The 23,037-nt window shown below is 37.5% G+C and overlaps 1 protein-coding gene across 1 annotated transcript in view; it reads right to left on the bottom strand.

Annotated features, from left to right (window-relative positions):
• Positions 1 to 23,037, bottom strand: part of IPO5 (importin 5) — a 39,949-nt gene that overhangs the window by 7,713 nt on the left and 9,199 nt on the right. Inside the window, exons 4-18 of the mRNA XM_030856867.2 lie at positions 21,187 to 21,289; positions 19,705 to 19,801; positions 19,386 to 19,490; positions 16,948 to 17,070; positions 16,741 to 16,861; positions 14,704 to 14,791; positions 12,539 to 12,645; positions 7,415 to 7,539; positions 7,234 to 7,323; positions 6,976 to 7,149; positions 5,028 to 5,246; positions 3,865 to 3,948; positions 2,321 to 2,453; positions 2,112 to 2,233; positions 565 to 661 (exon numbers count right to left, since the gene is read on the bottom strand). Of these exons, the coding sequence (XP_030712727.2) occupies positions 565 to 661; positions 2,112 to 2,233; positions 2,321 to 2,453; positions 3,865 to 3,948; positions 5,028 to 5,246; positions 6,976 to 7,149; positions 7,234 to 7,323; positions 7,415 to 7,539; positions 12,539 to 12,645; positions 14,704 to 14,791; positions 16,741 to 16,861; positions 16,948 to 17,070; positions 19,386 to 19,490; positions 19,705 to 19,801; positions 21,187 to 21,289 (1,788 nt within the window). The remainder of the gene's footprint in view (positions 1 to 564; positions 662 to 2,111; positions 2,234 to 2,320; positions 2,454 to 3,864; positions 3,949 to 5,027; positions 5,247 to 6,975; positions 7,150 to 7,233; positions 7,324 to 7,414; positions 7,540 to 12,538; positions 12,646 to 14,703; positions 14,792 to 16,740; positions 16,862 to 16,947; positions 17,071 to 19,385; positions 19,491 to 19,704; positions 19,802 to 21,186; positions 21,290 to 23,037) is intronic.

The raw sequence follows: 23,037 nt of genomic DNA, 5'->3' as shown, positions 1-23,037 counted from the left end.
CCATTGGGCTGTCATTTTTTTTTAACTCATTTACGAAAGTGTGTGTATGCGCACACGAAATGGCATAAAAACCTACCTATACATATTAATTACAACTACCATTATATTGAGGAGGAAAACTGTTTCACACAGATTTACCAAGAGACATTTCTCTCCAGAGGTATTATCCACATTTGAAATGAGCTATATAGAAAGTTAAGTACTATTAAGTTGGTCTCTAACTTGTTAGAAGGTCTTGCTTAACATCACCAAAAGATATTTGGGAAAAGCAGCAATTACACACAACCATAAACATTTGCTAATAAAATAACAATCCTTAAAGCCCTTCAGTGCTCCACAGAGAATTGTCAACTAGAGGATAGTTGACATTTTCTTTTTCATGTTTTCGGCACAAATGAAACAAAGGCACTTGCAAAGAACCAAGTTTATAACCTGAAACCACTGTCAGTGCAAACAGAATACTGGTGATGTACGCTTACTTCGGTTAGCACAAAGTCTAATACTTCAACAGCCTACAATTTAAGTAAATCTAGAAATGTTTTCTGTTCAAAAATTATAGGATATCATCATGGAAATAAAATTTCAGTAGAGGGACCATGAGTTTCACAACCTGTTCCGTGTACTCCACAAAGCCTTCTTTTAATTCCTTAGCATAGCAAACCTGAAACCAAAGTATTTGAAGAGAAAACAAGACCCATGTTAATTTTGATGTATTAATATTTATTAACAAACTGCAAAACCATGAGGACCACAGAATGTTATATCCTAACTAGAGCTAACTACATTTAGAGCTGTCTGCAGGACTGTGAAATTAGTCTTTTAACTAAAGGGAATTGTAAAATGGGAAAGGACCATGAAACGACTGTAGTATATATTGTCATTCGAAGGGGGGAATATTTCATATTCTTATTTTGTAGGGGGGAGAATTTAGCAAAAGTTTCAGCACTCTGAAAATACTTCAAACAAAAGATGCCACTTAATTAAGGCAACCTAAAATTAAAAAAAAAAACCCAAAAACCTGAAAATGTAATCACAGCACATCACTTCTATAAATCTGCAGCAAACGGGCTTATGCTATTCTGAATTTTAAAAAAATCATTTCAACAGATGAAACAAAAAATTGTTGTCTTAATGTAATTGTTTCTTTATTCTCTTTCACTACATGAAAAGAGTTGGTAATTTTGTAGAAGATGTTACATTTATATTTGTTCTCAAGTTGAGCGATACTACAGAAAATCCAAATTGTTTATAAATTATAGGTAATTAAGTACTGGTAAGAATAAGTTCAAGAAATATATGTTCAAATGAATTAGAAAACACAATACTAATACAAAATAAAATTTAAGCCATTAACTTTTATTTAGGCTTACTTAACTGCTAGATTTGTAATATACCATAATCTCTTTTTAAAATACTTTTTTATTGAAGTTTAGTTGATTTACAATGTTACCAAAATCTCTTAATTCTATTTGTAAAAAAACAAAAACAAAAAACTCTCACTGTCTACAACACATGCTCATGAAGGTTTAAAAAAGGAAACTCAAAGAGAATATACATAGACCCCATAATACCACAAGAAATAATCACCGTAAACATTTTGATTTTCCTACCATGTCTATTTTTTTAAATACAATGAAATCATACCAACTTTATCTTTAATACTGTGAGCAGATTTCTGTTCATTCAAAAATATTCCTTAGCCACTTACTATATACTAAACACAAAACAGGCAAAAATCCTTCCCCCTCAGGTAGCTCTGTAATGGCTATGTAATACTCCAGGGCACGGTAATTACTGATCATCTTCCTAACAATAGTTATTTGGGCTATTCATTTTTGTTGTTGTTGTTATTAAAAACAGCACTGGTAACGAAAGGTTTTATCCACATTTGTTTAGGATGGAAATCCATAAGTGGAAATGTTGGGTCTAAAGGTTTCTATATTTATTAAAGAATACATTCCTGGCATAACTTCTTCAGCATCCGTGAAAAGCACTCCTATGAAATATATATATATAATATACATAAGTATATATATAATGAATTATATACATATACATTATATGTATTCATTATGAGAAGCTGTAAAACGAAGTTCAGTAAACATAATTACCAGCATCTGACAAGCAGTTGACTTTTCTTCCAGTCCTGCAGTTTTAATACCAAAACTTTGCTGATCTCCAAGGTTCACAAATTCCCAACCATCATCATCACTCATGTTCTCCATGTCTTGGGCTATTAACGAAGAAGGAAGAAAATTCATGTTAAAAATGGTAACAAAGAGAAATTCTACAACTGCCATGTCCGCATGCAGACACCTACTATCTAAAAGGGCCACTTCAGGCTTAATCGAAGCCGTCTTCAGTAGCGGTCCCATGACCACTGGAAGGTACTGCTGAAATTCCTTCCCAAGGATTTTGCACATTCTGGCCCATGCTGAGATCATGTAAGAGATCTGGGGAGAAAAATTTAAAATTAAAATAAAAGTGATTTTTAATAAAAAGTGGATAAATAAGACATAAAGAAAGCCCCTTCCCTGTTTCATGGAAATGATGTTTTTACATTCATGGCTCTTTAAGCAATAAGTGCATTTCCTAAGGTCACATACTTAAAATGTTCAGAAACCATGGAAATCACTGTGAACGTCTACACTAGGATACAGACGACAGCTGAGGCAAAAGAGCCCAGGACCCTGTCTTATTTGTTCCTACTTTCAAGAAACTATATATTTCAAAATATATAGTTTTCTCTAACAGCATCTGAATCATTTAACAAAGCCCACTTAAACATATCAACCCCTAAGCACTAATTTTCTTGAAGGCAGGAACTTACCTTACTTTGTCTACTGACTAAAGTTCCATTCATTAAACACTAAATACCCCTTTCTCCTAGCTGTTTAAGTTTTCTGTGTAAGGGGTTGTCCACATTTAAGACACCTCTTCTACTACTACTGTCTTTACAAAGACTTAATCTACCTACAGAGAATCTGGTTCTAATTCATCCCCATGGCCCCAAAAGTGATTTTTACCCTCCAGCAACCATCTATATATTTGTCTATTTCACATGCCTGCATGTGCAAATGCACTCCCCACTCCTAATTTAAAAAACAAAACAAATTTTTAAGTGTTTGGAAAAAGCATTTTTAAGTATGGAAAACAACTGCAGAGTGGCTGTGTAAAGTTAAAATTTAAGCCAACAATTACTGATTGAATGCTCATGGTGCAGTAGGCACTGTGACTATCATGAAGATTGTGACAAACATTCACGATGTTCTTACTACAGGGTCCTCAGTACCCACCACTGAGACTGGTACCAGCCGTGAACTACGCGCAGAAGTTAGCCAGGCTGAGTGGGGAGGGTTCTTTCTAAGCTCAACGAGGGCTTGTTCACAGGCAGAGAAAAGAGCATGACATGCTCTAAAACTACTGGGTTTCTGTATTTCTTTTGCTTTTGACAGGGGAGGGAAGTCATCTGGCATGCAAAGGGCCAGGAGACATCCACATGGTGATGTCTAGTGAGGGGCTGGACAAATGAACCCTGAATTCGGCGACAGACCTGAAGCCACAACCATATGAAGGAAAACCGGAGCTGTGCCTATGGATGACGCTGCTCAAGGAGAGTGAAGAGGTAAGAGAGCCTGGCATGACAGAACCCCAACGGAACCAAAAACTAGTCAGAAGAGGAGCAGCCTGGAATGGACCGAGGGAAAAATGGTGTGCCAAGTAGAAGGAAAATCAGTGAAGAATGTCTCTGAAACCACGGGTTGATATTATCACAAGAAACCTATTACTCGATTTCTTTTTTTAATACATTTAATCCTGAGCTATCGACCAAAAGGATGCAAGCGCATGTGAGGGCTGCTTTACCTGAGGGTCATCATCTTCCATATCACTGAAGTCTGTCTGCGTCTTCAATAATAGCTGCATCACATCTGATGCGTCTTGCATGAACTGGAAGGAAATATTTGGGGAAAAAAGACACTAATATTACTCATGTATATCACATCAGAAAGGCACTACTGCCACCCAATTTTTGTTTCTTATGTAATAATAAAACTTTCCCCCCAAATCTATTACATTTCCCACACGGGTTATAACCCCTCAGATAAAAGTATTATATTGAAATTTTTTCCTCTATATTGCAATGGACTTAGTGCTTTTTCTAGAAAAATACGTTTTCCAGTGAAGGTCAAAATGAATTGCAGTATAAAGATAGTTCTAGTGGCATCAAGTTTTGGTCCATGGCTTATGTATTTCCAGCAGTAAAAAGATAATCCAAATCCAGAAAGACAATTTTGGGTTGCTCCACAGAACTATATGATTTTCATTTAACTCTCTGCGTAGTTCTGGCAATCTCCATTGTATAAACTGTTTCAAAAATAGTTTGAAAGCCAAAATGCAGAGAACAGAACATAAAAATGTTTTATTGGTTAGTTTCTCAGTGTCTCCCAGAGAACAGTTTATAAGATAATAATGCTGGTTTTGGAGGAAATCAGAGAGAAAGGTTCTATATTGAAAGCTCTGAGAATCAGAACATGAGGGGCTGATGACAGAGGAGCTTCTTCTGAATTAGCTTTGACAGGTCTGAGACGTCAGCTAAGAAGAAAAACACACTGGCCCACCGTCCTTGCTAATTATTTTCTGAAGAACTACATGCATATAAATTTCTCTTGGGACACTCAATGCTTTTTGGATTAACAGAAAAGCAACTGGAATGTTCCCAAGCACATGTTCAAGTGGGCGAAACTAAACATATGGGTCTTGAATTCCACAAGCCTCCATAGAGACAGACTGTACCCATAAGAGAAGGTTTCAAGAGCATAACTGAGTTAAGAAACCTTAATATTAGCAATGAAAAAATGAAGGAAACAATTTATTTATATATAAAATTAAAGTAATATGAGAGTAAGATGATGGGAAAAAACAAGTATCCAGAAAACCATTTATCAGAAGGAAAAAACCCTCTGGTACCCTCAGTGCCTCCGTAGCCAAATTCAAACAAAAAATTCGACGTACTACAAATCACGTACTTTTTCCTTCCCAACAGCCAGACCAATGAGGCTGATGCATTCAATAGTTTTTCCTCTGAGAAGTCTGAGCTCCTTTTGAACTGCATTCTCAACAATGTGCTTCAGTGATGGCATAAATAAGTCATAGTAGGGGACAAATTTTTCTTCTGCAGTATCTGCAACTGATGCGATAGACGTCACAACTTGTTCCAAAACTAACTTGGTGCCTTTCTGAATCAACTAGAAGGAAGACACACAACAACCACACAAATGAGAACATGGAAGAAACACTCCCTGAAAGTTCCCGAGGGCTTTTCTGAAACCGCAAGCTGAGCCCACCCTCTGGCAGCCACACTGGAGACTGTAGGTCTTAAAGCAAATATAAGAACGGCGCTGAACTATTTGTATTTATGTGTGATGTTCTCTCCTTAACACAGTGCTCCTGGACTACTCCAGATGTTCCTCACGCCGCTCGTCAACCACAGCCGCTCTCGGCAGAGCTCTTTCTCCTTGTACCACAAGCCCCAACACACCTTTAAAAGGTCAGCTTACTCCCTTCTTCTGCATCTCAGCATCTGCTCTGTTTCATGTCATGACTGGCCTCTGATCTCCCTGGAATGTCCTTCTTCCTCGGCTACTCTCTCTTTGCATTGCTCTTGCTCACATACTTTAACCTCCTCCCCAGCCCATCTTAGCAACTCCTTCCTTCAGTCTGTATCTCACATATTGGACCCATGAGGGGAGGGAGGATTATACAGAGGCACCCTTCACACTTCAGCCCTTTACCCAAATCTACTAGTAATGTCACATCTGATCCATCAATTCCTGATTTAACTAACCTAACCGATCTGCCTTCAACTTGTCTACCTCTGTGTGTTTTCAGATACACACACGTTCCTGTATCATGTTCTTAGTTTGCTGTCATTGGACACTGAGCACGCATCCTTTGCTTTAAAGCCCCTTCTTTGCCTTCTGAGACATTATTTCCTCTCTTCCTCCCTGTTCTCCTTTAGACCAGTGCTAGGCACAGTGTGGTTTACCAACTGCTACCAGTTCATCATGAACTAAAGTATAGAAACTGAGTATTAATATAGCGATTTGACAGTAACTTTATGTCTGCTGAATATAATAGTTAAACGGCTTTTATTTTGCATGTCATTTTTATTCATTTCACTTTAGAGTAGAAATTTATTTTCATTATATTTGACGACAAACTGGGCTTCAATCTTTGCCTTTCTTACCTGAATCTTCTCTCTCTCATGATGCTACACTGACAACATTCACTTGTTTTTAGGTGGCCTCTTACTTAAACTGAAACTATAAACTGTCTTCTATTTGGATGGCCAGGCCTTATTTTAAGAATTCAACATATTTAAAACAAAAAGGATATTCTTTTTTACATATTCTCTCACCCAGGTTAGGAGAGTGGTCAACATTTTTTGCTTCTTTCTCTTTCATCTTTTAAAATTCAAAGTGGCAGAGAGAAACAGCTAATGCTTCCTGAGAAGCATCTTTCAGAATCACTTTTCCTTCCAATTTCCAATATTACCATCCAAACTCGCTGAACAATAATCGTATGATGGTCTTGCCTTAAATCTTCCCCATTTATGTTTATGCCTCACGTTGCAACTGTGCTAATTTCCTACAATCACGTTTTCATGGTTTCTTGCAGCAATTAATTTATGTAATTCCAAATTTACATAAATAATTTACAGAGTTCAAAAATAACTCTGGCTTGTTTTCCAGGCAATTCACATGTTGCTTTTACCTACCCTTTAGTCCATATCTTTCCCAAGTCTAATACTGAGCAGCCCATTCTCTGGTCAAGCCTGAATTATACTAAGAACAGCCTGGAATATCTTCCTAACTTTCTATTCTTTATGGCCATTCTGAAAAGTCCTTCTTTCTCCAGGTCTTACCTATCAAATTAATCTTTATAAATAGGGAGCTTAAAGATCTCGAAACTTACCTCTTGAAGTTTAAGGACCATGATGGAATGCAGATGTTTCACCAAATTATCTAAATATGGAATAAGTAGTGACTTGGGACAGTCTTCGGTGAAGTTAATGAGAGCGGCAGCGGCATGGGCCTGTACACGCTGATTGCCCTGGTCTTCCATGGTCTGCAGCAGAGCTGCAATCACCTGTGAAATGAAGTCACACACATAGACATTTTCAAATGCCATCCCTCTTCTTAGAGTTTGAGTGTCTGCAGACTCATTACTTACCTTCTCATGGAATTTCTTTTGGAAACCAGGTGCAAAATCTGTAGCCATCTGTCCCACGGCATTACAGGCTGCATACCTCACTCTGGGATGCTGGAATAGGTGCCTTTGTATTAGTAAAGGCAACAGGGTCCCATGTGAAACTAAGGCAATAATTATGAATCAAATATTTACTGGTACTTACAGGATCTTGAAGAAAAAGCAAAACAAAATTTACTATCTCATTTAGAATTCCTTCCATTTGCTGGTGGCATCCTTCCCCAATGGCAGATAAGGCCATTAATCCTGCATGCCGATACTTCCAGTCAGCTACAGAACAGAATTACACAGAAAGGAACAGCAATTAGACACTACAAACATGTCATTCTGGTAGTCAGAAGTATAAGGAAGTTCTCCTTATTTGGAAAAGAGTAACAAAATACTTTTATAAATGTTTATTAACCAGAAAAATAGAAAAAGTCCTGACTGGATTACTTCATTGTCACAGTGGTTATGTCACACAAGCATTTCTACTCTGAAAGTTAAAAGGCAATATGGTGGGTAGAGGGAGGGATAAATTGGGAGATTGGGATTGACACTACTATATATGAAATAGATAACCAATGAGAACTTACTGTATATGTATAGCACAGGGAACTCTGCTCAACACTCTGTAATGACCTATATGGCAAAAGAATCTAAGAAAAAGTAGATATATGTATATGTATAACTGATTCACTTTGCTGTACACCTGGAACTAACACAACATTGTAAATCAACTATACTCCAATAAAAAAAAAATGCTCTCACCGTATTATAAAGGGGAGCAAATATTCAGATGAAAAGAACAAAAACAAAAAACCCAAAACAAAAGCACCCTGGGATCCTCAGTGTAAGAGGATCCTGAGAACGAAAGTTTGAGAACTGCTGGTATAAGGGTTAACTAAGTTGCAGAAAAATCCTAAATTGGACATTAGATTTAATTTTTCCCTTTCCTTTGGGGAGCCCAAAACCCATGTAAAGATGAAGTCTGTTGTAACTCATTCCTCTGAAAAACTGCTAATTTTTTCTGTTAAACATTAAAACTTTATTATTATTATTTATGATAACATTATATATATGCTTTAACTGTATTTCAATTACTCAATATACCATTAAGCCAAATTTCTCAACTGAGGAATAATAATCCTAAGAAACCAATATCTGATACTAATCCTTGCATACTGGACACATTATTTTAAAGAGGAGTAAATAGACTTATTGCCATGATCATTTTGCAATGTATACAAATACTGAATCATTACGCTACACATCTGAAACCAATATAATGTTATGTCAGTTATAACTCAGTTAAAAAACACACAAGGGACTTCCCTGGTGGTGCAGTGGTTAAGACTGCACGCTTCCAATGCAGGGGGTCTGGGTTTGATCCCTGGTCAGGGAACTAGATCTCACGTGCATACCGCAACTATAAGAGTTCGCATGCCACAAATAAGGAGCCTGCCAGCCGCGACTAAGGAGCCTGCCAGCCGCGACTAAGGAGCCAGCAAGCCACAACTAAGACTCAGTGCAAACAAATTAAATTAAATTTAAAAAACACACAAAAATAAATAGTAAAGAAATGTGCAGAGTTCCTAGAAGTATGTTCAGCAAATGTAATCGGATGGTACTGGGATTTGAAAATGGTTTTCCTCCTTTGAATTTTAAGATTAAAAAAAAATTGGGGGCTTCCCTCGTGGCGTAGTGGTTAAGAATCCGCCTGCCAAGACCTAAATGTAAGGCCAGACACCATCAAACTCTTAGAAGAAAACATAGGCAGAACACTCTATGACATAAATCACAGCAAGATCCTTTTTGACCCACCTCCTACAGAAATGGAAATAAAAACAAAAATAAACAAATAGGACCTAATGAAACTTCAAAGCTTTTGCACAGCGAAGGAAACCATAAACAAGACAAAAAGACAACCCTCAGAATGGGAGAAAATATTTGCAAATGAAAAAACTGATAAAGGATTAATCTCCAAAACATACAAGCAACTCATGCAGCTCAATATCAAAATAACAAACAACTCAATCAAAAAATGGGCAGAAGACCTAAATAGACATTTCTCCAAAGAAGACATACAGATTGCCAACAAACACATGAAAGAATGCTCAACATCATTAATCATTAGAGAAATGCAAATCAAAACTACAATGAGATATCATCTCACACCGGTCAGAATGGCCATTATCAAAAAACCTACAAACAATAAATGCTGGAGAGGGTGTGGAGAAAAGGGAACCCTCTTGCACTGTTGGTGGGAATGCCAATTGATACAGCCACTATGGAGAACAGTATGGAGGTTCCTTAAAAAACTAAAAATAGAACTACCATATGACCCAGCAATCCCACTACTGGGCATATACCCTGAGAAAACCATAATTCAAAAACAGTCATGTACCAAAATGTTCATTGCAGCTCTATTTACAATAGCCAGGACATGGAAGCAACCTAAGTGTCCATCAACAGATGAGTGGATAAAGAAGATGTGGCACATATATTCAATGGAATATTACTCAGCCATAAAAAGGAACGAAACTGAGTTACTTGTAGTGAGGTGGATGGACCTAGAGACGGTCATAGAGAGTGAAGTAAGTCAGAAAGAGAAAAACAAATACCGTATGCTAACACATATATATGGAATCTAAAAAAAAAAAAGAAAATGGTCAGAAGAACCTAGGGGCAAGACGGGAATAAAGATGCAGACCTACTAGAGAATGGACTTGAGGATACGGGGAGGGGGAAGGGTAAGCTGGGACAAAGTGAGAGAGTGGCATGGACATATATACACTACCAAACATAAAATAGTTAGCTAGTGGGAAGCAGCTGCATAGCACAGGGAGATCAGCTCGGTGCTTTGTGACCAGAGGCGTGGGATAGGGAGGGTGGGAGGGAGGGAGATGCGAGAGGGAAGAGATATGGGGACATACGTATATGTATAACTGATTCACTTTGTTATAAAGCAGAAACTGACACACCACTGTAAAGCAATTATACTCTAATAAAGATATTACAAAGAAAAAAAAAAAGAATCTGACTGCCCATGCAGGGGACACGGGTTCAAGGCCTGGTCCGGGAAGATTCCACATGTCATGGAGCAACTAAGCCCGTGCACCATAACTACTGAGCCTGCGCTCTGGAGCCCGTGAGCCACAATACTGAGCCCGCGCACCTAGAGCCTGTGCTCTGCAACAAGAGAAGCCACCGCAATAAGAAGCCCACATACCGCAACGACGAGTAGCCCCCTCTCACCACAACTACAGAAAGCCTGCGTGCAGCAACGAAGACCCAAATATAAATAAAATAAAGCCAAAAATAAATAAATAAAATAAATAAAAAATAAAAAAAATTGGTGTTTACTATTTAAAGAAAAAACAATAAAACGTTTTTAAAATAAAGTGGGGTATATAGTAAGTTACTGGAAAATATGCATCGTTTTAAAGCCCTTTTCACATGAAGTATTAAATACACCTTTGGATCCTAACTCCAAACGTGGGTGTAGGGCAAGCATCACTTTCTTATTTTTTTTAATTTTTTAACAGACAAGGAAGGAAACAAAGGTCCAGACGTGCTCAAAGCCATACATTTAACAGTAACAAATCTTTATTGAGAGTTCATTGCCATACATGGGAAGGCTTCTGCAGCCAGCTAGTTATGCTGTAGCAGGAACTTAAATTCTTTAACTACAAATCACAAGCAGTTCCACAACATATTTGAAGAATGGCATTAAGCAGCGGTGAAACACTGATAGCTGGGTGACCGTGTGTAACCTTTCATGTCTCTGGGCTTTACTTTCTTCATCTTAAAAACGGAAAAGCTAGATTCTGTCTAGTAGCTTTAATAGGTTGAGCAACCTGTGATGTTGACTGTCTCTATCCGTTTGGGGAAAAAACCCTCAAAATTTAGGGAGTAAAAAAAGGAAAAACTATTATTCAAGACCCAGATGTAAAATCACATCATTAAAAAGGGATAACGGGGGCTTCCCTGGTGGCGCAGTGGTTGAGAGTCCGCCTGCTGATGCAGGGGACACGGGTTCGTGCCCCGGTCTGGGAAGATCCCACATGCCACGGAGAGGCTAGGCCTGTGAGCCATGGCCGCTGAGCCTGCGTGTCCGGAGCCTGTGCTCCGCAATGGGAGAGGCCACAACAGTGAGAGGCCCGCGTACAGCAAAACAACAACAACAACAACAAAAAAAAGGATAACGGTTTTGGACCATGCCTTCTTAGGATAAATAAGAATCTTACAGGATAAGGAGGACCTAGGTAAAGGCTAAGGGCTGGAGTTCTCAAAAATTCACTTTCATGTGAAGCTGGTATTCTGTGATTCCATTTCACTACTTTAAGATCCCAAATCAATGGTTTGACCCTCAAGTCTGTCTCTTGTAATACATGCTACAGATACACATGTTCATACATGTAAGCCAGGATTTCTGTAGAAGAGTGTATGCAGTAGCATTATTTGTTATCAACAGAACTATTACAGTTTAATGGGGAATTGTGGAATGCTACGTGGCTGTTAAACGAAAGGGAAGCCATCGTGTGGTGATATGATACACTGGGGAGCGGAAGCATGGGATCTGTATGCTATATTCATGTTAAACACAACTGTACATGTGCATAAATGAGGTCAGAGACTCAAGTCTCAGAGGACTGTTAACAGTGGCCACCCCGAATCTAAGTTAAGGGACTTTCAGTTGTATCTGAATTTTTAAAAAACATCAAGCACATTAACTTTGTAATTAAAAGGACAAAAACAACAACTTTTGTTACTGATACAAATTACAGGTACAAGGCTAACAAATGACCAAATATTTGCTAGGAATATAAAAGGAGAAATACAGAAGTAGCTTCTCCTCTAGAAGTAGGTATTTTTTTAAAAAATAAAAGATATTAGATGAAGGAAGACTGTGAATCAAATACATGCATACTTCATAAACATCCAAATAATGGTGTTTTATTTAAATTCAAATTTAGATATTTCTGGCTAGGGAGTAAATCTGTCAATTTTCCTTAGAATTTTTAATTTTTTCCCATATACTGTAGCCCATTCTGGGGAAGGAGAATTGAATAATATTTGCAGTATTGAGGGAAAAATATTCTTTACTGTAAGACTGAGTGGTTCTAAAGATGACTGAATAGGATTTTATCAATATGAGAATTAGGTTAAACATAGAATATAAAAAGGCAAAGACTGACTTTTAGACACAGTCTAAGCATTTGTTAGAGTTTACGATTTGGAAAGCCACACTCCACTATTCTAGCATTTGAAAGAGATAACAGCTTACGATTCTGAAGCATCTGCATAATATGTTCCTTGATCATCGGCAGGACGAGCTTTCCACCAAGTCCACAAGCCATTCGGTCTAAAGCACTCTCACCAGCAACCGCATTGCTACACACAAACAAAATGATATAATCATGACATAAGCAAAATACACAAGAATAGGACACTGCACGGACATATTTCTAAACATGTTATTAAACTGAGACTGAAGAAGAATTAATTCAAGTGGTCTTTCTAATATATGTAGTGAAGCTGTGGGTTAAAAAACCCTAGAGTTTAAAAAAGAGGGGGGATAAAATTTTTATCATGCCTCATTGTGGTTTAAAAGTCTTATGTCTGGGGCTTCCCTGGTGGCGCAGTGGTTAGGAGTCCGCCTGCCGATGCAGGGGACACGGGTTCGTGCCCCAGTCTGGGAAGATCCCACATGCCGCAGAGCGGCTGGGCCCGTGAGCCATGGCCGCTGAGCCTGCACGTCTGCAATCTGTGCTCCGCAACGGGAGAGGCCACAACAGTGAGAGGCCCGCATACCGCAAAAAAAAAAAAAAGTCTTATGTCTGAATCTGACCTTTCAAGCCTTTTCCTACTCTCCCCCCACACACCACTCACTGGTTATAACTTAGCTTCTGACACTTTCAAGACTCAGGGGTAAGCAGAGTGTTTAGGAGAGCCTTGTGTATATCATTTCCTGGAAATATATTCTTCAAACTTATCAGTGGGGAGAACATAGAAAACTGAAAAAGGTACTGAGCCTGTATGTGATTTTTTCCTCACTGTGAGCTTATTCATCTTTAAGGGGTGCAATTTGCATTGCAAAAAACTATGCATTGGTGAAAGTAAATTCTAGTTTTTTTCCCTGAAAACTGAAGAAAAATTTGGGCATAAAAGCCTTCGCACATTAATTCTGTTTTAGAACTGCAAGATAAGCAGTGAGTTTGTCATGTGCATAATCTTTAACTGTTCTGTGTGAAGGCAAGACCAGAATGATGAAACTATGACCTTCAGAACAGGTTCTTAGACTTAAACTGACCTTGAAAATATATTTACGCCTTATTTACTCACAGATAAAATCTTATTCACCCAGTCCAGAAAAAAAATAGCACCATATAAATGTTAAGTGCCTTTTACAGGGCAAATTAAGCCAGGGAGCAGCACATAACAGTAACTGAACCAGGGCAAGAAAACCTGATTGGAGCCCAGTCTTCTCTTCAGCCCTATTTGATGATTTCCAGTCAAGCATTATTTTCATACTTCTAAAGAGTATTTAGGCCAAAAGTCAGTCATTTTTAATAATAGGATTAAGTTTCAAAAAGACACCATATAGTCTGTAAATCGAATGTCTAATTCTATCTAATATCTGTTATAGTAGCTTACACCAACTACCAGTCTTCTGGGGAAATTATTTCAGTTCTTTTTAAGAAAAGGAGGTAAGGCAGTATGTATGATTCACTGGGAAGAGTGAGGGAAGTGGTATTAAGCCCAGTCTACTGAGTGGCTAGACAACCCTGGACAAATCACTGAATCCTCCCTCTCCATTTCTGCATCTATAATATGATACTATACCCTTTAGGACCACTGAAAGAATCAAATTAAAATAGCTGCTCTGACGTGCTATGTTTCATATATGTAAGGAGCCATTATCACTACTTCACAGTGAATATAAATTCTGATCGACTTTTCCACAGGAATCTGTATTCATGGGTACCTACTAAGTTAAAACAAGTAAAATAGTAATTTGAGTGTTACTGTCACCCAGTGTATGAATCTCACCATCACTGCCTCCTCTCTATCCTAAACATAAATTGCATTATTTGGGGAAAACACTATTCTAAGTTAACGCCTATGCATATAAAGGCATTTATCACAATAAAGCTTCTTTATATATATTTTAGAAGATACTATTAAAAAATTCTTGAAGAAAATTTAGAGTAAAACAGGGTAATAAAGATAGCTACTTTATTAAAGATAAGTATTAAAAAAATTTGGTACAGAGAAACACACAACGGAGAAAGCCTAAACGTCCGATATTCCAAACTTAAAAGTTTAACTTCGGATTTACGGAATACAGTGTGGGGAAGAGATAGGCCTTGTAACCCTAAGCCCTCACTGCCACCCGACCTTGCTCTATCCGGTCAAGGAAGCTTCACGGTTTCTAGTCTGTGTGACTACCTGTCAAAATCATCATCTTCTAGTTCGTCCGCATTTGCCCAGTCCTCATCCTCTTCAAGGTCCACCATCATGGCTAACATCTGAGGAACTAAAGAAAATAATTATTTCATACCCGAAGACTGTCTCTTTAATTTTGTCAATATCACCATGTACTAACAACTTTAAGAAGTAAAAAACAAAGGATTTGCTTTGCTTCTAAGAGTAAAACAAAAAAATTATTTGCCTGTTCTCCCCAAATCTGGTTTGTTACATTTTTACCTTTTTTATCACACTGGCTTTAGATCTTGTTCTTTTTAAGAAGTAACATTAAGGATAAAAGTCAGATATTCCAAATCCTGTTACGTCCTCTTCCTCCCTCACCAGAAGCAAGCACCATAATAAAATCAATGTTTCTCATTACCAAACTGTTTTTACACTTGAACTATATAGTTTCCTCTATGTATAACATATAGTACTATTCCAAGATTTTACTTTTATATAATAAATGGTATCACTATATATATCCTTTGGCAATTTGCTTTTTTCTCAGCACACATGGATTCCATTTGCATTACTTCATAGCATTTCATTATATAAACACACTATCCTGTTGGTGGACATTTCAGTTGTTCCTAATTTTTTTCCTATTACAAAATTTGCTTTGATGAGATTCTTATACATATCTCCTTGACAAGTGTGAGTTCAGGGCATGAAATTGTTACAAGTATCTTTAATATTACTAAAACCCACTGAACTGCTCTCCATAGTGGCGGCATAGACTTGATTCCTATGGGAAGGTCAAAGGAGGCCTGTCTGTATATTGTGCAAGGTGTGAAGCGCTCCTGTGAGTTCTCTCTGCTCCACACCCTTCATCGACACTTGATATTGTCAAACTTTCTGACAGTTGGTATTTGATAGTTAATTACATCTGTATTTATGGAGACTGAGCAGTGTTTAATAGCTATTTCAGATTCCTCTATTGCGAACTGTTACTATGCATTTCATTTTAAGAAAGACTATGGAAAGTTATAAAATACTAGTTATAAAAGGGGGTTTGAGGGCTGACTAGGTTGAGCATAACTACTCTAACTCACCCAAGCTTACTTCACTTTCTGATTGGGGGCAGATGTCCTTAAAATAATGGAATCCAGTAAGTTCCCAGCTTCTATTTTCTGGACACCAAAACTTTGTTGATGTGTGTGCAATGAACTACTTTCTCTCAGTCTGTGGCTTATCTTTTAATTTCACTCATGATGTATTTGGATGGTCAAATTTAGTACAAATTTAGTAATGTTTGCATCTATGGTTTCTGACTCAGTCTTAAAAAAAAAATCACTTTCTACTATTAAAAGCTTTACTTATAAAATGTATCTATTATTTCACGTTTAATCAACCGAAAATTGGGTTTCATAAAATATTTGAAGTTGGGATATGTTTTTCCCATAGAAATAACCAGTTGTGCCAACGACCTTTGATGAATTACCTTTTTAAGTCCATTCTGTCTCCATGTGAGTGGATCTGCTCCTGGACCCTTTCGTTCTATCCAACTCATCTATTACCTGCACCATCAACAAACTCTAAATCGTCATAGCTGACAGGCAAGATCTGTACTTTATTCATCAAAATTGTCTTGGCTACTCCAGGCCCTATGTTCTTCCACACAAAGTTTAGAATCAATCTTATCATGACCAATTCTATTGTGATTCTGGCTAAAATTATATTGAATTTTTAGGTTAATTTGAGGAGTACTAATATTTGCTTCTGCTATTAGTCTTTCAATGCGTCATCCAATTTTCCCCATAGAGGTCCTGTATATCTTTCGATCTACTTCCAGGTATTATAAGTCATGCCTGCTGTTCTGAGGTTTCAGGGTGCTGCAGCATGGCCATCATGTTGGGTCCATGCAGTTAAGAAGTACAAGTGCATTTCCCCAGAATCACCTGAGTTTGAAAGGACATTCCTTCTACCAACAGAATCTGTGGACTCGCACAACTCTCAGCAAACTTATCCAACAATTTTGCCACCGTAACACCAACTACTTAAAGACTTTTGACTTACTAGTCTGTGCAACAATATTGGTATGTTTTCTTAACATAGCAGCTGCAGTCTCAGAGAGGGTCACAATTACTTCAAGGGCAAGCTGGCGTTGCATATTATTGAGGCTGGTGTCTCCACACAACTACAAAAAAAGACATACTTGTATATATTTAGTAGTTTATTCACGGAAAATAAGAAACGGAACATTTACCTAAGTATTTAATTTACCTTCAGACTTAGCTGTAAAGTTGCTTCCAAATGAGGACGTAAATACTTTGGAACAGTGTCTGCAATCTCAACAAGGGATTTTAGGACCGAATCATCATTCTGGTAGCATGAGTCATTTACAGCCTAGAAAAGGTGAAATAAATAAGGTCTGTGTTCAAGAGTCACTTTATGATGCCTCATTGGCCAGAACATCAAGAGGCAGACAAAAAGAAGTACTAGTATTCTTTTTCACTGAGTAATAACTTAGCAATCAACATTATGCAGATATTCTACCTACAACCACATATATATTTTCCTTTTACCTAATGTTAACTATAAACACATAAAGATTGAAACCTAAGTAAAAATTAAAACCAGTGCAACTATAATAACCACAACAACACTTAAGACTGGCAAAGAATTTTTTCATAACCAGAAGGAATCCCTTTTTCTCTGTCCTTCCAATACCCACACATATAGTAAATACTAGATCCTATGATACATTTAAAGTGTCCAATATCACCCGATTTATTTCTCTTTGATGTCAAGTTTGGTCACTGTGGAATTTAAGTATGCATTTTGTATCTACCTTTGCCTATTTCAGAGTCACAACTCCTAAAAGTTCTAACATTTTACCTTATTCTAAATTCAGAGGAAGAAAAATCTGAAATTAGACTTAAATAATGTGTAACTCAAGACTTGTAGATAAGGGACTTCCCTGGTGGTGCAGTGGTTAAGAATCCACCTGCCAATGCAAGGGACGTGGGTTCGAGCCCTGGTCTGGGATGATCCCACATGCCGCGAAGTAACTAAGCCCGTGAGCCACAACTACTGAGCCTGTGTGCCTAGAGCCCATGCTCTGCAACAAGAGAAGCCACCACAATGAGAAGCCCGCGCACCACAACGAAGAGTAGCCCCCGCTCGCTGCAACTAGAGAAAGCCCGCATGCAGCAACGAAGACCCAACGCTGCCAAAAATAAATAAATAAAATTAAAAAAAAAAGATTTGTAGATAATCAACTACTAAAACAATAGAATGTTTCATCAGTTAATGTTTTGTCATTGACCTAAACTATCTTTTCAGCTTAATAGCACAGGGAAAAAAGTTTCTACTAAGTTCTGGTAATAACTCTATCACATATGAACCTTTAGTTTTAGCTCCCCTAAATCCTCTCTAACCTGGTCCTCAGCAGGGGCACTATTCCTCTCAGGAAGTGCTTCCTGGTTGTCACAGATTGAGGAAATACAAAGGCCAGGGGTACTATATGTCCTACATCTGTGACACAAATGCTTACGAAGAACTCATCTGACTTTCTTATCATGCATCTTGCATGATTATGCCAGACACTTACATAAATGAAAATCTCATTTATAATGATCTGAACCTAGAACCTAACTCACAAATTATTTTTTGCCTGGTTTTAATGTACCATGATGTCCCCACCCCCCGCAAAATGTAAATACTGTATAAATTGAGAAGGAATACATATTTTGTTTTGTCCAGAACTTCACCATTTCTGGAAATCACCAGTTCAAATCACCAACAGTAACAGAAATCATGGTGTTCGAACCGCCGATGATACCTCTGTATCAGTCCACATTTTTAGCTACTGCATTTGTATAGATCACTTAGAAATCACCCAGTCTACTGTGTCTTTGTTGTGGTCAGGCCCTAGCATTTATATGTGGAAAAGTATGCCATTTTATTAGACATTACTTTCTATTTCTTCTTTGTATCCACTTAAGGCCATACATTGATATTTTAAAAACTTGTATGTGTACATGAATTGCTACTATGCATTTCATTTTAAGAAGGACTATGGAAAGTTATAAAATACTTGTTATAAAGGGGGTTTGAGGGCTGACTAGGTTGAGCATAACTACTCTAACTCACCCAAGCTTACTTCACTTTCTGATTGAGGCAGATGTCCTTAAAATAATGGAATCCAATAATGTCAACTAACCATAAACTACTTATTTTATAAGACAAACTGTTACAAGCCCTGTATTTAACAGTAAGGACTGCAGTCCAATTGGGGTTTCAATTGTGCATGATTTCACCACTTACCAACACTGTGACCTTGGGCAAGTTTCTTACCGTCTCCTCCTTAGTTTCTCCTTATGTAAAAATGGGCATTACATTTCATAGGTTATTTGGTTGTTCTAATGGAAATAACCTATGTGATTACATATTCAATAATAAACATAAATTGCTCGTATCATTTGCCTTATAGAAAAAATCTGAAACTAGGAGACCAAAGGTCTGTCAAAGACAAAAGATATTAACTCAACGGGGACAGAGATTTGCATGTTTTGTTCATTGCTGTATCCCCAGCTGGCACATAGTAGGCAACAAATATTTATTGAATAAATGAATGCATTACAGAACTCTGATGAGAATGTAAGCAACAGAAAACCACTAAGGATATAATTATCACCTATTCTAAACTGTTTTCTTACCTGTAAGAATCCGGGTAACAAGTCTGCAAAATGTTTGAACAGGGCAACATTATGTTCGTTTGCAAGTATAAATGCAGCGGTAGCTCTAGCAGATAATGTCCTGATCTAAAATGAAGAGAGTAAAAATGCCAAACACGAGAAATTCTTAATAGATGCAAGTTCAAGTTTTCTTACTCAAGATGAAAATTTTATCAGTAAAACTAGTAGTTATATTTTAAAGTATAAAAGCAAAGACGATCTCCAAACACATAGATTTCTTTCACAAGTTAGGTGCTATATTAAATTAGGTGTTAATATTAATGGAATTGAAATTATTTACCGATGGATGTTCCTGATCTTGCATACACTGAACTAACATCCGTTTGATGACGTCTAAATAGTGCTGCTGTTGATTTCCAAAAATTCCAGGAAAGTTCCTGAAAAAATGATCCAAGGCATGCTTTAAAAACCACATTATAGGGGCTTCCCTGGTGGCGCAGTGGTTAAGAATCCACCTGCCAGTGCAGGGGACATGGGTTCGAGCCCTGGTCCGGTAAGATCCCACATGCCGCGGAGCAACTAAGCCTGTGCGCCACAGCTACTGAGCCTGTGCTCTAGAGCCTGCGAGCCACAACTACTGAAGCCCACTTGCCTAGAGCCTGTGCTCTGCAACAAGAGAAGCCACTGCAATGAGAAGCCCGCACACCGCAACAAAGAGTAGCCCCCGCTCGCCACAACTAGAGAAAGTTCGTGCACAGCAATGAAGACCAAACGCAGCCAAAAATAAAATAAATTTATTAAAAAAAAAACTACATTATACATCTAATTACGTGTCTAACTGACTTAAAAGTTTACATTAATCCTTAAGGCTGGACTTCATCTACCCATTTTCCAAGCAATCCTATTTTGGGGTCAGGTGAACAGAAAACAAACACAGTGGAATCAGACTGGGAGTAGAGGCGACCCAGGTGCACACCCATCCCAGCTCTCTGCTTTATCCTTATCACTGTCTCAGGGGGAAGCTGACCTGAAGTGCAGGATGGGACAAGAGCAAGCACAGGGGTTCAGGTGGTAACTGTAATGACCATGCTCACAATCAACTCCCAGCCTTGGTGATCCAGGCAGTCCAAGTTCTGCTCTACTTTAAAGGTGGTAAATAATTAAACTGAATACTTTTACTTAATTCTCCAATTTGGACTACTGATATAAAGATACACTTGACAACTAAAATAGAAAATGGTGTAATATCTAGTCTTAAGGTAGATCTCAAAAAAAATGTATATGGTCTTGATAAGTTATAAATTCAACTGTATATTTTAAATGCAGTAGAACTGTACAGTAGGCCAAACTTTTTAAAATGCAGTTAATCATTTAATTCTAAACTTAGATCATTTACTTATAAATGAGGTTATTAAAATATTATGTTTTTCTAAAGCTTGGTCACAGAAGACCCAGAAGACAGTGGGGATTCACCAGCATTCTTTCTCTGCTTCCAGATGCCATTATTAAAGTGGCTTTCTAAAAGCTACAGCTGGTACTGTGTCAATCTCCTAAGGAAGAAACTGTCCCAGAAATTTTTTCAGAATCATAAAAGACAAAGGAAAGAAATAAAATTGCAGAGAATCCCTGTATACAAAAAAGGATCATAATGGAAAACGAAAAGCTTTGTTCTTTTCAATTTTGCTTCCAACACAAATACAAAGCTTATCTAAAGGCATTATTTAAGGCTAAAAAGTTAAGCTAGACTAAAATAATCAATTGAAATGTGCTTCGGGCACTCATAACATTAAATTTCCCCCCCAAATTAGATCAATGTGTATACCAGAAAATATGAAGGGCAGCTTCCCGCAGTCCCACATTTTGAGAGCTGACTGAATCAAAAAGGAACTTCAGACCTTCAGGCCATTGGTTGTTGCCATCCTCATCTAAAAGGAAAGAAATCCAGGCATAACCTGTGTAAATCAAAACTTCAAAATATCAAGAGTGAATCCTTTCATTTCGTAAGGCTCATTCAAAATATGTGGCTGTAGAAAATGTCACCCGTTCTGTTTTTACAAAAATTCCAATAAAATCAAGTCCTTCCACCATAAACTGGCATTATAAGCTAGTAAAAGCAATTGTGTGCATCTGGGTTACATAAGCACAGACCATCAGCAGTGGTTATTTCTCAGGAGTGGGATCTGGAGAAAAGGAAGCACACTTTTGACTACTGGACTGGTTGAATCTTTCATACGTACTATTTGTTATTAAAGAGTTTAAAAAGCAGGCAAAGCCAATATTTGGTAACAAGTCTTAAAACCAAAATATTTATTACTTGCAAACTGGAGAATGGGAATGGGAATCCCAGAGCTGTGCTCACACTGTGCAGTTTTAAGTACTATAGGATGTTATCAATGTGTTTGTGTTTTAACAAGATTTTAAAATATAGATTTTTGTGATACTTTGTGACAAAAATGAACCACCACAAAATTCTACTGTACAAGTTAAGAGACTCACTGGTTTTACTGTCACAAAGAACTTAAGAGTTATAGAAAATACAGATGAGTTATGCATTAAAAAAAAAAAAATTTCCCCCCCATTTGCTGAACTTCTCTGAAGTGGGTAGTATGCTGACAAAAAAATTTATGGAGAGAGCACTTTGAAACATTCTGGAAATGCTTCCATTATTAAGTGATTTTGAGTTAGAAATGATGTAATCTATAAAAATTCCTATCTGCACACTTAAAAAACTTGAAAATAGAACTTTCCTAGTTAAAAAAATTCAAGTTTCTGTGGGTTTAGAACTTACTTAAAATATAAAAATTTAATGTTTCCTATTAGTTTTTAGGAATTTGTTGTATCAGTAAGTTGAATTGAACATCTGCATTACTAGTAGTGGAGATTAAAAAATTGTGTCATAATTTACTAAGCACAACTAGCAAAATTCTCCCAGTTAGCCTTATCTCAGTGAGGTATTCTTTTCAACCTTTAAAAATGCCACCTAAATGAACCAAGTTTAAAATCACATGTATGAATCTGTGAAAAAAAAATAACACAGCATATCCAATTATATCATTAATGTTTTTAGTGAGACCAAAAAGAGTTCTGGCTGCAGATAAAATGCATTTTTAGGTGTTTTCATTTACCTTATCCTCTAAAAATATTTCTGGGTATTTAATAATGAACTATAGTAGTATAATAAGCATATGTGCTTAATTCATAAACACAACTTTAACAGCAAAAAACCACCTGGAGGGCTTCCCTGGTGGCGCAGTGGTTGAGAGTCCGCCTGCCGATGCAGGGGACACGGGTTCATGCCCCGGTCCGGGAAGATCCCACATGCCGCGGAGCGGCTGGGCCCGTGAGCCATGGCCGCTAAGCCTGCGCGTCCAGAGCCTGTACTCCACAACGGGAGAGGCCACAACAGTGAGAGGCCCGCATACCGCAAAAAAAAAAAAAAAAAAAAAACCCGCCTGGAGTCCACTGAATTCTATTTCTACTGGCAGGTTTATAAGTTAAACTATGCTTTCAAAACTACAGATTAAGGGGAAAATAAAACTAGAAAATTATTTCTCCACACAGAGAAATAGTTTTGAAGATCAATAGATAAGTATTAATTACATCTGCATTTCACAAACATCTGTAATTTTTGGCTTTAAATGCAGAATCCATAATCACTCTCATTTCGAACAGA

The sequence above is a fragment of the Globicephala melas genome, chromosome 18, assembly GCF_963455315.2.
Source record: "Globicephala melas chromosome 18, mGloMel1.2, whole genome shotgun sequence".
Taxonomy (NCBI): Eukaryota; Metazoa; Chordata; class Mammalia; order Artiodactyla; family Delphinidae; genus Globicephala; species Globicephala melas.
Note: the sequence above shows the minus strand (reverse complement) of the source record. Positions and strands in the feature narration are given on the sequence as shown.